The sequence below is a fragment of the Lynx canadensis genome, chromosome B3 (genome assembly GCF_007474595.2).
Source record: "Lynx canadensis isolate LIC74 chromosome B3, mLynCan4.pri.v2, whole genome shotgun sequence".
In the NCBI taxonomy this organism is placed as follows: domain Eukaryota; kingdom Metazoa; phylum Chordata; class Mammalia; order Carnivora; family Felidae; genus Lynx; species Lynx canadensis.
The window spans coordinates 4165159-4179694 of record NC_044308.2 but is presented as its reverse complement, the minus strand read 5'-3'; the positions used below and the strand labels follow the sequence as shown (position 1 = coordinate 4179694).

At 41.1% G+C, this 14536-nt stretch overlaps 1 protein-coding gene across 2 annotated transcripts in view; it reads left to right on the top strand.

The window, feature by feature from the left end:
• The window catches only part of PDE8A (phosphodiesterase 8A), a 155540-nt gene extending 142012 nt beyond the window's left edge, over positions 1-13528 (top strand). For both annotated transcript variants that reach the window (XM_030317300.1, XM_030317299.1), the window contains 2 exons: positions 11423-11552; positions 12203-13528. In XM_030317300.1, the coding sequence (XP_030173160.1) occupies positions 11423-11552; positions 12203-12309 (237 nt within the window). In that variant the 3' untranslated portion in view covers positions 12310-13528. The remainder of the gene's footprint in view (positions 1-11422; positions 11553-12202) is intronic.
• Positions 13529-14536: the final 1008 nt, after the last annotated feature.

The window sequence follows — 14536 nt, the reverse complement described above, 5'->3', positions numbered from 1 at the left end:
GCCTGCGTCAGATTCTGTGTGTCTCCCTCTCTCTGCCCCCCACCTTGCGCTCTGTCTCTCTCAAAAATAAACATTAAAAAAATTATTTTTAATGAAAGAGGAGATAGCCAACAACATAGAAATACAAAGCATTATAAGAGAATATTATGGAAAATTGTATGCCAAAAAATTGGACAACTTAGAAGAAGTGGATAAATTCCTAGAAACATCACCTACCAAAACTGAACCAGAAGAAATAGAAAATTTGAACAGTGATTACCAGCATTAAAATTGAATCAGTAATCAAAAAATTCCAAACAAACAAAAGTCCAGGACCAGAGAGCTTCACAGGTGAATTCTACCAAATATTTCAAGAATGGTGAATACCTGTTCTTTTCATACTATTCCAAAATTAGAAGAGGAAAGAAAGCTTCCAAATTGATTCTATGAGGCCAGCATTACCCTGATACCAAAAGTAGATAAAGATGCAAAAAGATACAAAACTCCAAAAAGAACTACAGGCCAGTAGGTGTAAAAACCCTCAACAAAATATTAGCAAACCAAATCCAACAATACATTAAAAAAATTATTTACCACAGTCAGGTGGGATTTATTCCTGGGTTGCGAGGGTGGTTCAACATTCGCAAATCAATCAATGTGATACATCATTATCAACAAGGGAAAGAATAAAAATCATATGTTCACTTCAATAGATGGCAGAAAAAGCATTTGACAGACTACAATATCCATTCATGATAAAAACCCTCAACAGAGTAAGAGGGAACATACCTCAACATAATAAAGGCCGTATATTAAAAAACCCCAGCTAACTTCATACTCCATGATGAAAAACTGAGAACTTTTCCCCTAAGATCAGGAACCAAGACAAGGATGTCCCCTTGCACCACTTTTATGCAATACAGTACTGGAAGTCGTAGCTGCAGCAGTCAGACAACAAAAAGAAAGAAAATGCATCCAAATTGGTAAGAGAGAAGTAAAACTTTCACTGTTTGCAGATGACATGATACTTTTTATAGAAAACCCTTAAGACCACCAAAAAAACTACTAGAACTGGTAAATGAATTCAGTAAGGTTACAGGATACAAAATCAATATACAGAAAGCCATTGCAGTTCTATACACTAAATGAGGTAGCAGAAAGAGAAATTGAGAAAACAATCCCATTCGTAATTGCATCTAAAAGAATTAAATCCCTAGGAATAAACCAGGGAAGTGACAAACCTGTATTCTGGAAAGTGTAGAACACTGATAAAAGAAGTTGAAGATGACAAAAACAGAAAGATACTCCATGCTCATGGATTGGAAAAATATTGTTAAACTGTCCACACTACCCAAAACAATCTACAGACTTAAATGCTGTTGGTATTTTGCTAAGGATTGCATTATCACATTAACGAGAACAAATAAGCCTAAAATGTGTATGGAACTACAAAAGACCCTGGATAGCCAAAGCAATCTTGAAAAAGAACAAAACTGGAGGTATCACAGTCCCAGACATCAAGATATACTACAAAGCTGTGATGATTAAAAAGGTAGGGTACTAGGACCAAAGTAGACATATAGATCAATGGAACACCATAGAGAACCCAGAAATAAACCCACGATTACATGATCAGTTAATCTATGACAAAGGAGGCAAAAGAATGAAACTGGACCACTTTCTTTCACTATACACAGAGACTTGTGAGACTTGAAACCATAGAAATCATAGAAGAGAGCACAGCCAGTAGTCTGATATCAGCCATTACATTTTTCTTGTTATGTCTCCTATGAAACAAAAGCAAAAATAAACTATTGGGACTACATCAAAATTTCTTTGCAGAGCAAAGAAAACAATCAACAAAACTAAAAGGCAACCTACTAAATGGGAGGAGATATTTGCAAATGACATCTAATAAAGGCTTAGTAACTAAAATATATAAAGAACTGATACAACTCAATACCCAAAAATCAAATAATGCAATTTAAAAATGAGAAGATGACATGAACAGACATTTCTCCACAAAGAAGACATCCAGATGGCCAAGAGACACGTGAAAAGAGGCTCAACAATCACTCATCATCACGGAAATGCAAATCACAACTACAATGAGATATCACTTCACACCTGTCAGAATGGCTAAAATCAAGAACACAAGCAGTGTTGACAAGGATGTGGAGAAAGAAGAACCATCTTGCGCTGTGGGTGGGAATGCAAACTAGGGCAGCTACTGTGGAAAACAGTATGGATATTCTTCAAAAAATTATATAAATAGAATTACCCTATGATCCAAGAATTGCACTACTTGGTATTTACCCAAAGAACAGGAAAATACTAACTTGTAAAGATACATGCACCCCATGCTCACTGCACCATTATTTACAATAGCTAAAATACGGAAGCAACCCAAGTGTCCATTGATAGATGAATGGATAAAGAAGAAGTGGTGTGTGTATACACACACACACACACACACACACACACACGCTGGAATATTATTCAGCCTTAAAAAAGAATAAAATCTTGCCATTTGCAACAACATGGACAGACCCTAAAGGCATTATGGTAAGTGAAAATCAATCAGACAGAAAGACAAGTACTGTATGATCTCACTTATTAGAATCTTTTTTAAAAAAAAAAAGACAAAGAGCTCATAGATACAGACAACAGATTACTAGTTGCCAGGGTAGGCAACTAGTAGTGGATGCCTAGATGCCTAAACTAGAAATGGATGAAAAGAGTCAAAATGTACAAACTTCCAGTTATAAAATAAGTCCTGGGGATTCAATGTACAGTATGGCATCTGTAGTTAATACTGTATTGTGTATAAGAGAGTAGCTCCTAAAAGTTCTCGTCACAAGAAAAAGAAATTCTGTAACTATGTGTGGTGGAGGATGTTGACTTATTGTGGCGAGCATTCTGTAGTATATACCAGCTTGGAATCATGTTGTATGTCAATTATACCTCAATTAAAAAAAAGAAACACTTTTTAAAATGGCAAATAGAAGTTTTTTTTTCTTCTCTTAATGTCTCTAAATACACAGGACTATTTCCAGCAAAAGTGAAAACATTGCATTGTAGAGTACATGTGACAGCTGTAACATAAAGGATGGGAAAAGTAAAAGTGCACGGATGCAAGGTTTCTAAATCCTACATGACTGCTAGTTACAAGGATAGCTCGGGGCCGCCTGGGGGGCTCAGTCGGTTGAACATCTGACTCTTGATTTCGGCTCAGGGCATGATCCCAGAGTCGTGGGATCGAGCCCTGTGTTGGGCTCTGCACTAAACGTGGAGTCTGCTTAAGATATTCTCTCTCTCTCTCTCTCTCTCTCTCTGCCCCCCTTCCCCCACTCGCATACCCTCTTTCTCGAAAAAACTTAAAAATATCTATTAGCCGAGTAGACTAAAAAGTGAAGGATATATATGGTAATCTGTAGAGCAATCTGTGTTGCTTAGTAGTTAATAGATATAATGGAACTCTAAAATATATTAAAACATACAAAAGTGGCAGGAAAAGAGAAACAGGAATGGGGGGGAGGTAAAATGGTAGCCCTAATGCTAATCACATCAGTACTTATATTAAAAGTTAGTAGACTAAACACAAAGAGTTCATCAAAATGGGGTTTTTTTTAAAGCCAACTGACTACATGTGATCTACCAAAGACACACTTAAAATATAAAGGATACATGCAAAGAGAGCAATGAATGGAAAAAGATATATCATGCAAATTTTAAATATAAAAAGACTGGAATGGCTGTGTTAATCTCAGACAAAATAGACATCAGGATGAAAATATTACGAGATAAACTGGACACTTCATATCGGTTAAAGGGTCAGCTCTACAGGAAAGCATGATAATCGTAAGTGTGCATAATAACAGAACTTCAAATAAATGAAGCAGAACTGACAGAGAAGCAGACAACTCTATAATCATAGCTGGAGATTTTAACACCCTCTTTCAGCAATTGATAGCACATCCAGATTCAAATACCAGTAAAAGCAGATAATTCACACACTATCAATCACCTTACCTTAGTTAAATATTCATAAAACCCTACACCCTAAGTGGGCAGAATATGCATTAAGTATGCATGATATGTTCACCGGCATACATCATACGTTGGGGCCACAGAAATAATTCAGTACATTTAAAAGAATTGAAGTCATACAGAATATATTCCCTGGCCACATAGGAATTAAATCAGAAATCAGTAACATATCTAGGTAGATGCCAAATATTTGGAAATTGTACAACACACTTCTGAATAGTCCATGCGTGAGATAACAAGGGAAATTTGAAAATATTTACAATTAAATGATAATTGGGGTGCCTTGGTGGCTCAGTCGGTTAAGCGTCCGACTTTGGCTCAGGTCATGATCTCGAGGTTCGTGGGTTTGAGCCCCACGTCGGGGTCTGTGCTGACAGCTCAGATCCTGGAGCCTGCTTCAGATTCTGTGTCTCCCTCTTTCTCTCTCTGCCCCTCCCCCACTCACATTTTCTCTCTCTGTCTCTCTCTCTCTCAAAAATAAACATTAAAAAGAAATGATAATGAAAATCGATCAAAATTATAGGATGAAACTAAAACAATGATTAAAGGGATAGTTACAATCTTAATTTATTATTATAGAAAAGGCCCTAAGAAAATCCCATTTACAGCTGCACCAAAAACAATAAAATATCTAGGAATAAACTTAACCAAAGAGGCAAAAGACCTGTACTCCAAAAACAATAAAACACTTGTGGAACATATTGAAGACAACACAAAGAAATGGAAAGACACTCCATGCTTATGGGTTGGAAGGACAAATATTTGTTACATGCCGATACTACCCAAAGCAATCTACAGATTCAGTGCAATCCCTATCAAAATATCAACAGCATTTTTCACAGAACTAGAACACAGTCCTACAATTTGTATGGAGCCACAAAACTCTCCTAGTCGCCAAAGAAATCTTGAACAGGAAGAGCGAAGCTGGAGGCATCACAATTTTGGATTTCAAGTTATATTACAAGTCTGTAGTAATCAAAACAGTATGGCACTGGCATAAAAATAGACACGTAGATCAATGGAACAAAACAGAAAACCCAGAAATAAACCCACAATTATGTGGTCAATTAATCTCCAAAGCAGAAAAGAATATCCAATGGGAAAAAAATGTTCAACAAATGGTGTTGGAAAAACTGGACAGCCCATGTAAAAGAATGAAACTGGACCACTTTCTTTCACTATACACAAAAAAAAACCTCAAAGTGGATTAAAGACTTAAATGTGAGACCTGAAATCCTAAAAATCCTTGAAGAGAGCACAGGCAGTAATCTCTGACATTGATCATAGACACATTTTTCTAGAGATGCCTCCTAAGGCAAGGGAAATAAAAGTAAAAATAAACTATTGTGACTGTAGCAACATTAAAATTTCTGTACAGCAAAGGAAACAACAAACTGAAAGGCACCCTACTGAGTGGGAGGAGATATCTGCAAATGATATATCCAATGAAGGGCTAGTATCCAAAATATATAGAGAACTGATACAACTCAATAACCAAAAAATCGAATAATGCAATTAAAAAATGGGCAGAAGACATGAACAGGCATTTCTCCCAAGACATACAGATGGCCAGCTGACCCATGAAAAGAGGCTCAACATCACTCATCATCAGGGAAATGCAAATCACAACTACAATGAGATACCACCTCACACCTGTCAGAACAGCTGGAAACAAAAACACAAGAACCAACAAGTCTTGGTGAGGGTGTGGAAAAAAAAGGATTCTCTTGCACTGTTGGTAGGAATGCAAACTGGTATGGCCACTGTGGAAAACAGAATAAAGTTTCCTTAAAAAAACTACCCACAAAATACAAAAAATACTCATTTAGAGGGACATATGCACCCCTATGTGTATTGCAGCATTATTTACAATAGCCAAATTACAAAAGCAGCCCACATGTCCCATCGATTGGTGAGGATAAAGATGAGGTCACACACACACACACACACACACAAAAGAAGATTATTCAGACATAAAAAAAGAAATCTTGCCACTTGTGACAACATGGGTAGAGCTAGACGGTATAATGCTAAGTGAAATCAGTCAGAGAAAGATACCTTATGATCTCGTTCATATGTGGATTTTAAGGAACAAAACAAGCAAAGGTAAAAAACCAAGAAATAGACTCTTAACTACAGAGAACAAACTGATGGTTACCAGAGAAGGGGAAAGGGGGGCTGGGGATTAAAGAGTACACATATGACGAAAAAACATGAAATGAAAAGAAAAGGCCCTAAAGTTAATGACTTGGATTTCACTTAAAAAAGACTGGGGCGCCTGGGTGGCTCAGTTGGTTAAGCATCTGACTTTGGCTCAGGTCATGATCTCACATTTTGTAAGTTTGAGCCCCACGTCGGGCTTTGTGCTGACAGCTCAGAGCCTGGAGTCTGCTTTGGATTCTGTGTTTCCTCTCTGTCTGCCCCTCCCCGGCTCACACACACTCTCTCTCTCAAAAATAAAAACATTAAAAAAAAACTAAAAAAGACAAAAAAGAAAGTTATAAATGTAAGAGCAAAAAATGAGGAAATGGAGAAAACAGAAAAAATTAACAGAGCCAAAATTGATTCTTTGAGAAAATTAACAAAATTTGCCACTACCTAGCTAGAATAATCAAGGAGAAAAAGAGAACACACAGATTGCCAATATCAGGAATGAAAGAGGTATTGTCATAATAAATCTTACAGATATTAAAAGGATAATTTTTTTTAATTGTGAACTTTAAACCAACAAATTTGACAACTTAAATGAGATGGAAAAATTCCCTTTAAACTATAGTTTACCCAAACTGACAAGATAGAGGAATAACCTGTGAAGGCCTGTGTTAAATTCTTTATCAAAATTTACAGGGCATCTGGGTGGCTCAGTCGGTTAAGTGTCCAACTTCAGCTCAGGTCATGATCTTGCGGTTTGTGAGTTCGAGCCCCGCCTTGGGCTGTGTGCTGACAGCTGGGAGCCAGGAGCCTGCTTTGGGTTCTGTGTCTCCCTCTCTCTCTACTCCTTCCCCACTCATACTTTGTCTCTCTCTGTCTCTGAAAAATGAATAAACCTTAAAAATTTAAAAAAAAAATTTACTATTAAAGATTTTCCCACAAAGAAAATTCCAGGCACAAAACGTCTCATTGAGGAATTGTGTCAAACATTTAGGGAAGAAATAATGCCAGTCTTACCAAATTATATTAGAATATACAGAATGTGGGAATACTTTGCAACTCATTTTATGAAGCCATTATTCTGCTACCTAAACCTAACAAGGACAATACCAGGAGACAACCACAGTCCCTTGTATCCTATATCATGAACGCAGATGCAGAGATACTTAATTGAGCGGTAAATAAAAAGGATTCTATCTCATCATAAATTAGAGCTTTTCCCCAAGAATTCAAGGTCGACTTAGTATCAGAAAAATCAATAATCACATGCTAATTAAAGGAGGGAAAGAACATGTTAATAGATGCAGAAGAAGCATTTGACAAAATTCCACATTGATTCATCAAAAAGAGACTTAGCAGACCAGGAATAGAAGGGAACTTAACCTTAAAAAGGGCAGCTACAAACACTTAACAGCTGACATTATACTTAATGGTGAAATACCGAATACCTTCTCAAGGTTGGAAACCAGGGAAGGGAACCACTTCTGTTGAACACTGTATCGGCTGCCCTAGTCAGTGCAGTAAAGCAAGAGGAGAAAGGTACGAAGAATAGAAAGAAATTTTTTCCTATTTGCAGAAATGACATGATTTTTTTTATAGTGAGAGCTCTAAGGAGTGTACAAAACAATGAATACCATTAATAAGGATTTGATTTAGAACGTCATAAGACAAGCTCGTTATATAGTTGTATTTTATAGAGTAGCCCAAAACACTGGGACAATGAAACTAAATGCCAAATCCCATTTACATGGTAATAAAAAATCTCGGAATAAACTTAACAAAAGAACTCCAGTCCTTTACACTGAAAACCACAAAATATCACTGAGAATTTAAAAAGAACACCTGCGAAATGTAGAGATATACTAAGTCTACAGATTGGAAGGCTCAGTGTTGTTAAGGTACAGCTTCCTCCAAATTGATGTGTATACATCAATACAATTCCAATAAAAATGCCAGCAGGGTTGTTTTGTTGTTTGGGGAAAGTTTTGTTGTTTGCAGAAATTGACAAACGGATTCTAAAATTTATATGGAAATGTGAAGGACCTTGAATAAGCAAAGCAAACTTGAAAACATTGGAAAATTTACACCGTTTGGCTTTAGAGCTTAAAGTAAGCCAGTGTGGCACTGGCATAAAGATATCGGATACATGATGGAACAGAATAGAGGTCCCAGAAATAGACCACATCTATATAAACAGTGGGGAAAGGAAAATTTTTTTCAGCAGGTGGTGTTGGAATACTTAGATATCTCTTCCAACAAAAATGAACCACAACTTCTACCTCATACCAGAGAAATACCATTTCACAGTGGATCACAGACCTAAATACAAAACCTTAAACCATAAAGCTTTTAAAGAAAAACATAAGAGAACAAACAGTCTTGGTCGTTTAGAATTGCACAGAAATTTATTACGTACAGAAAACCACCACCACAGAAAGAAAAGTTGAGAAACGAGAATCAAAATTCAGGACTTATGCTCATCTAAACACAGCTATGAAAATGAATAGTCACGCCTTGCTGGAAGAAAATACCCACAAATCCTACCTGACAAACGACTATATTCAGAAACTATAGCTCCGTAATAAAAAGACCAGCCGCCTAATTTAAAACGGCCAAATATTTTAACAGACGCTTCGCAAAAAGAGATACACGTGTTTACCTTTACTGGAGATATTTTTACGTCTTCATAGGACTTGGGGTTACCCTCTGGCTTCTTTTCCCATCAACCTGACAGATTCCTTGTAGCATTTCCCATAAGACACATCAGTGCTCCTGAGCACTGGCACCTTGGGTACCTGGGGGGTGTCTGCGGATCTCCCTCATTTTTGAAGAGCAGTTTTGTTTTGCTACTTACAGAATTCCCCGTTGACAGGTTCTTTTAGCTCGTTATATGAACATTCCACCACCTCCAGCCTCCAGTGTTGCTCCTGAGAGATCAGCTCATCATCTTACAGAGAATATCCTACAATGAGTCACTTTTCTCTTCCTGCTTTTAAAATTCTTCAGTTTTGGCTTTTGACAGTTGGGTTACAGTGTGTCACAATATGGTTCCTTTGGGATTTATCCTATTTGGAGTTGTTAAGTTTCTCGATTTGGGAGATGTAGGTTTTCAAGTGATAGCAGTTTACGGCTGTTGTTTTTCCAATAATGTCTGCTCCTTTCTTGCTCTCCTGGACTCTGATAATGTATATTATTGGTCCATTTAATATCATCCCATAAGTCCCTTAGGCTCTTGTCACTTTTCTTCACATCTTTTTTCTTTCTCCTCCTCAGTGTCAATAATTTCATATGTCCCGTCTTCAGATTTGTTTCTTCTGCTGGCTCACATCTGCTGTTGAATCTCTCTAATGAGTTTTTTTAACCTTTTTTTTTTTTTCCAGTTCCAGAATTTCTGTTTGGGTCTTTTTTGTAATTTCTGTCTCTTTGTGGATATTCTTATTTTGTTCATATATCATTTTCCTCATTTCCTGCAGCCCTTTGACCACGTTTCCCTATTGCTCTTCGTGCATATTTAAGATGGGAGTTTCAAAATCTTGGTTCAGTAGGTCCAGTGCCTGTACTTCTTCAGGGATAGCTTCTGCTAGCTTCTTTTTTTTTTTTTTTTTTTTTTTTTTTTTTTTTTTTTTTTTTTTTTTTGCTTCTTTTCTTCTTTTGAATAGGCTGATTTTCTCCCTTTTCTTTGGCCTTGTGTTGAAAATTGGACATTTGTTGGCCAGGGCACCTCTCCAAGTCTTGGCAGTTTACTTCCTGCCGGGAAAGTCCTTTACTGATTAGCCGGGCACTCTCCCGGCCCTGGGATCAGCCCCACCTGCGGGCTCAAGTTCCCCTCAGGTCGCTCCTGACCAGGTCTTGTCTGGGCCTGTGTGGGGCCCTCTCCCTTCCTCAGTATATACAGCTGCTTTGGAGCATGGCAGTTGCCCAGAATCTTCTCCCAGCTTCTCCTTGGTGCCTCACGTGGTATCCTGAAGGTCTCCGCCCGTGATCTCTTGCCCCAGGCATGTGTGTCTGTCATCCCATGCAGCTTCCCCCCCCCCCCCCCCCCGCCGATTGCTTTAGCACGAGAGCTGAGTTGGGTGAAACAGAGGCTGGTCCTTTGGGCAGCTGCCAGGTAGGTTACAATCATGCAAACAGGATCAGCTCTACTCCCTCCAGTTTAAGGGGAGCAGCTGGGAACTGGGCAGGGGACAGGGTGGGGCAAGGGTGAGTAAAAACACCATGGCATTTGCTACCATTTTGAATGTGGCTTTTCTTGACTGGGCTTTCACTTGGTTGCTGTAGACCTTTGACTGGTTTCCAGAGTTCCTGTTAGGTTATTTTAGCCAGTGTGGTGATGGTTGATGTTTCCATGGGGGCTGGGGGGCCGGGAATGAGGGCTTGGAACATTTAAAGCCATTCAACTGCAGTTTCTTCCCGAATACAGTGGGGTTAGGCGGAGCCTGTATAAGACCGAGGGATGGCTCCACCCCTCCCGGGGTGTCCGGGGCCGCAGCTCCTTCAGCCACTGCCCCCTGTCACCCGGCCCTGCACATTTCATTTTGAGCTCCCCACCAAGCCTGTCCCCACGTCACTGACCTGCTGGGGTCCCCTCCAGTCCTCCTGCCCCTCACGTGGCTGTCTGCCCTTAACTGGCTCCAGCAGTGACCTACGACCCTTTGAGTCCCCACTGGGCTCCAGGAAGCCCCCCTGCCTCACTGTACACATCCCCTCACCCTCCTCCAGGACACTTTGGCAAAAAAGAGACTTAAAGCTTCCTTGTATCTTTCAAGATAAACTTGCCTTTTTCCCCAGGATATACATAAAAACTGTTCATCCCAGAGGGGTTTTTTTTTTGTTTTTTTTAACCTCAAGGATCTCAAGGGTGTTCATAACCTTTTCAAATAAAATGATTGGCCTGAGGTGAGAAGCAGCCACCAGCCCCTTCTTTATGATGGGGGTTGATTTCTTTCTCGCCATTGCAGGCCTGGTGTGGGAGGACGGCCGCTGTGTGTCCACATGGGGATCTGACAGGAGCTCCAGCAAGAGGCTCCGGGTGTTGGAAATGGGGGCTGGGAAGGGGTCCTGGGGCCCTCCTGGCACAGAACCACCTTGCTCTGGGGACACCTGTTATCTGTGGCCGGGCCGGGTTCTGGCTGCTGTTCCCGGCGAGCTCCAGGGGGCTGCCTGGAGAGGCCCCCCTGCAGGGCTGCTCCGAAGTGGACCCACACAGCAGAGCGTCAAAATTCGGGCATTTTCTGCTTTACAGACGGATGAGGAGAAGCAGCAGGACTTGCCCGTGGTGATGCCGGTTTTTGACAGAAACACCTGCAGCATCCCCAAATCCCAGATCTCTTTCATTGACTACTTCATCACGGACATGTTTGATGCCTGGGACGGTAAGACCTCTTACAGCGCATTTCCCCCAGTAACGAAATGGGGAGCCGGATGTTGAGTAGCAGATGGTGCATCTGGTTCTAGCGCATGTTTGCGGGCTTAGCCTTTCGAGGAGGACCGACGAGAAGAAATGAGGCCTCACCGAGGGCCCCTGAGGCCGGGGCGCTCTCTGCGCCCCGCTGGTTAACTGCCCCTCCCGCAGGGGTGCGGGTGTCCGGTGGGCGGACTCCGCAGCTTCGCCCTCTCCGGCCGATTGTTCCCCACCGGCCCACAGGGCAGTGGGACAGGCGGGAGGGGATGGTTAAGTGAAGCGGAGCCGGAGGCTGGGGGGAGACAGAAGAGCCAGTCCTGGTCACGGCCACAGGTGGGGACTCGCTGTCTTCCTATCCCCCCCACCTTCAGTGCTCCTTATGCTCATTAGCACATCCGCTCCCTCCTGCGCCACCTCCCAGAGCTGGCGGTCCCCGTGTGGTCTCGGAGGGGCTGCCGGGCATTGAATAGGGATTTGGCCTCGGGAACCCGCAGCCCCTCCAGCCGCTTGTCCAGGGGCTTGCAAACACCTGCTGTCACCTGTCCCTCTAAACGCGCCCCGCTCAGCCCGCGTTTGTCACCAGGGGCGGGGAGGGGGTCACATCCCTGTCTTTCTCCCCAGCCTTTGTCGACCTGCCTGAGCTAATGCAGCATCTTGACAACAACTTCAAATACTGGAAAGGACTGGACGAGATGCAGCTGCGGAGCCTCCGGCCGCCCCCTGAATAGCGCGGCCCGCCGCCGGTTCGAAGCTCCGTCCCTCTGCGCGCCGGGGGTTCCCGCACGCACCCAGATCCCCGGTCCTTTCAGTATTAGGGCGAACAGGGCCCAAGGCTGCAGAGCCTGTGAACACGCGTGGGGACATCGCTGGCCTCCCGTAGCCACCGGCTGACGCCATCGCCACCAAGTGTCCATACCCGGCCCGCGGCGGGGGGGGCCTCTTCGGAAAGTCACAGGAGAACGGGTCGGCGCTGGCTTTCCTTACAGCGACCTTGGCGTGACCCTGCAGACGACATTGATGGATTTCTTGTTGCAAACAATTTCTCTCAACCGTGTCCAGCACTTAGGAACAGCCAACGGCAATCGGAGCTTTAGCAACTTTTTTCACATCATAGAAGGTGCAATCACTCACTTTGGAACACTACTGAAAGTGACTTCTCTTTTGAAACTGAGTAGCAAATGAAAAATACAAAGAAATTTTGAAGTTGATTCTTAAAGAAATTTTGAAGTTGATTAATATCAATTAAAAGTTTTATTTATTTTATTAGAAGTTCAATATTTTCTATGAATTTTAAAATACTTCAAAGCCAAAGCGAACTTTAAATGCCATGACCAAAATTACATGATTCATATTCATTAAATATGTATTACTTGGGTGTACAGACTTATTTTCATAATGCAAATTAAGACTATAAAATGACACATTTTTACTGCACTACAGAAATACTTGTGTATGTTAAACTCGTTTCTGATTGAAGCTAATTGAGAAAAGCTGTCTTTTGGGGGGGGGGAGGGGGGTCTGAGTCTAGAGCATGAGAGGAGAGAGACTCCTGTATAGAAACCAGAGTTCTGAAACTGCTCTAGCCATCTGATGAGCTTGGTACTCCCCAAAGTACACGAAATTAAGACCTAACACTTTTTTCCTAAAATTTTATCATTGAATTCCCAAAAGTCTGCCTTATTTTATAGTGTTTCTACAAGATATTCCCTATGCGAGAACAAAAATGGAATATTTAGTGAAATGACATTTTATAACCAGTCTGTTTTCATCTGAGGTGGGAATGTTCGATTCCAGAAATTTATAAAGGTTCTGTATCTTCCGTCTTAAGTGTAGTACCGTGAAAAATGACACATGATGACACATGATGTCAGAGTGCTTGTCACCTCATTTTAAAGTTGTATTTTTTTCCCAGATAAAAATGAAATTAAACTATTTGTTTTTAAGAAATCATGCGTCACCTTTTCTTTGGAGTTTTAGGATATTTAACACGATTTCATTTCTTCTCCCTCTAAATAAATAAGATACCTTTATATTCCAGAGAAGATTAATAGTTAAGTTTTTCAGGGTCACAGAAGAAGAGATGATACGTTGAAAACTTCTCACCACTGATACCCATTCACAGCTGGGAGGGCTGGCCCCTCGGAAGGCCCTTTTTCAGGGCACCTGGGTGGCTCAGTCCGTAGAGTGTCTGACTCTTGATTTCAGCTCGGGTCACGATTTCACAGTTGGTGACTTTGGCCCCTCGTCAGGCTCTGCGCTGACAGCAGGGAACCTGCTTGGGATTCTCTGTCTCCCTCTGTCTCTCGCTCTCTGCCCCTCCCCTACTCAATGCATGCTTGTGCTCCTCTCTCAAAAGTAAATACATTTCAAGTTAAAACATCAAAAATGCTTTTTAAAAAAGTCCCTTTTTCTAAGGGAACAAAAGCCCGTTTTCCCGTTTGAAGACGTTTGACCTAAGTTGGCAACCATGGACCAAGGTAGAAGACAGCCCTCTCCTCTCCTCCAGGTGCCAGGAAAGAAAAGGAAGTTACCCAGGTAAGTCAACCATCATGAGGTAGAGAGCAGAGCATGTCATATTTGGAATGTGCACCACCCAGAACCAGGAACGCCAGGATGATATGAAAGGAACTTTAAGAGGAGTAGGCCTAACATGTTTGAAGAGAGAAAAGCAGCAACGGAAACCATAAGGTGTAAACCACGATAGGTTTAAAAATAAGTATATTTAAAAAAGAACCAAGTAGACATTCTAGATACAAAGAATATAGTCATTGGAACAAAACTTCACAGGTTGAGCAGAAGGCCAGCCGTAACTAAAGAAAGAACTAGTAAATTGGAAGCCTTGAAGCTACTCCACATGCAGCACAGAAGTTTAAAATGAAAGCAAAATTAAAATATGGAAGGTAGAATGAAATACTTCAAAATGTGTCAAGCATGAAACAAAACATGTCTAAATTA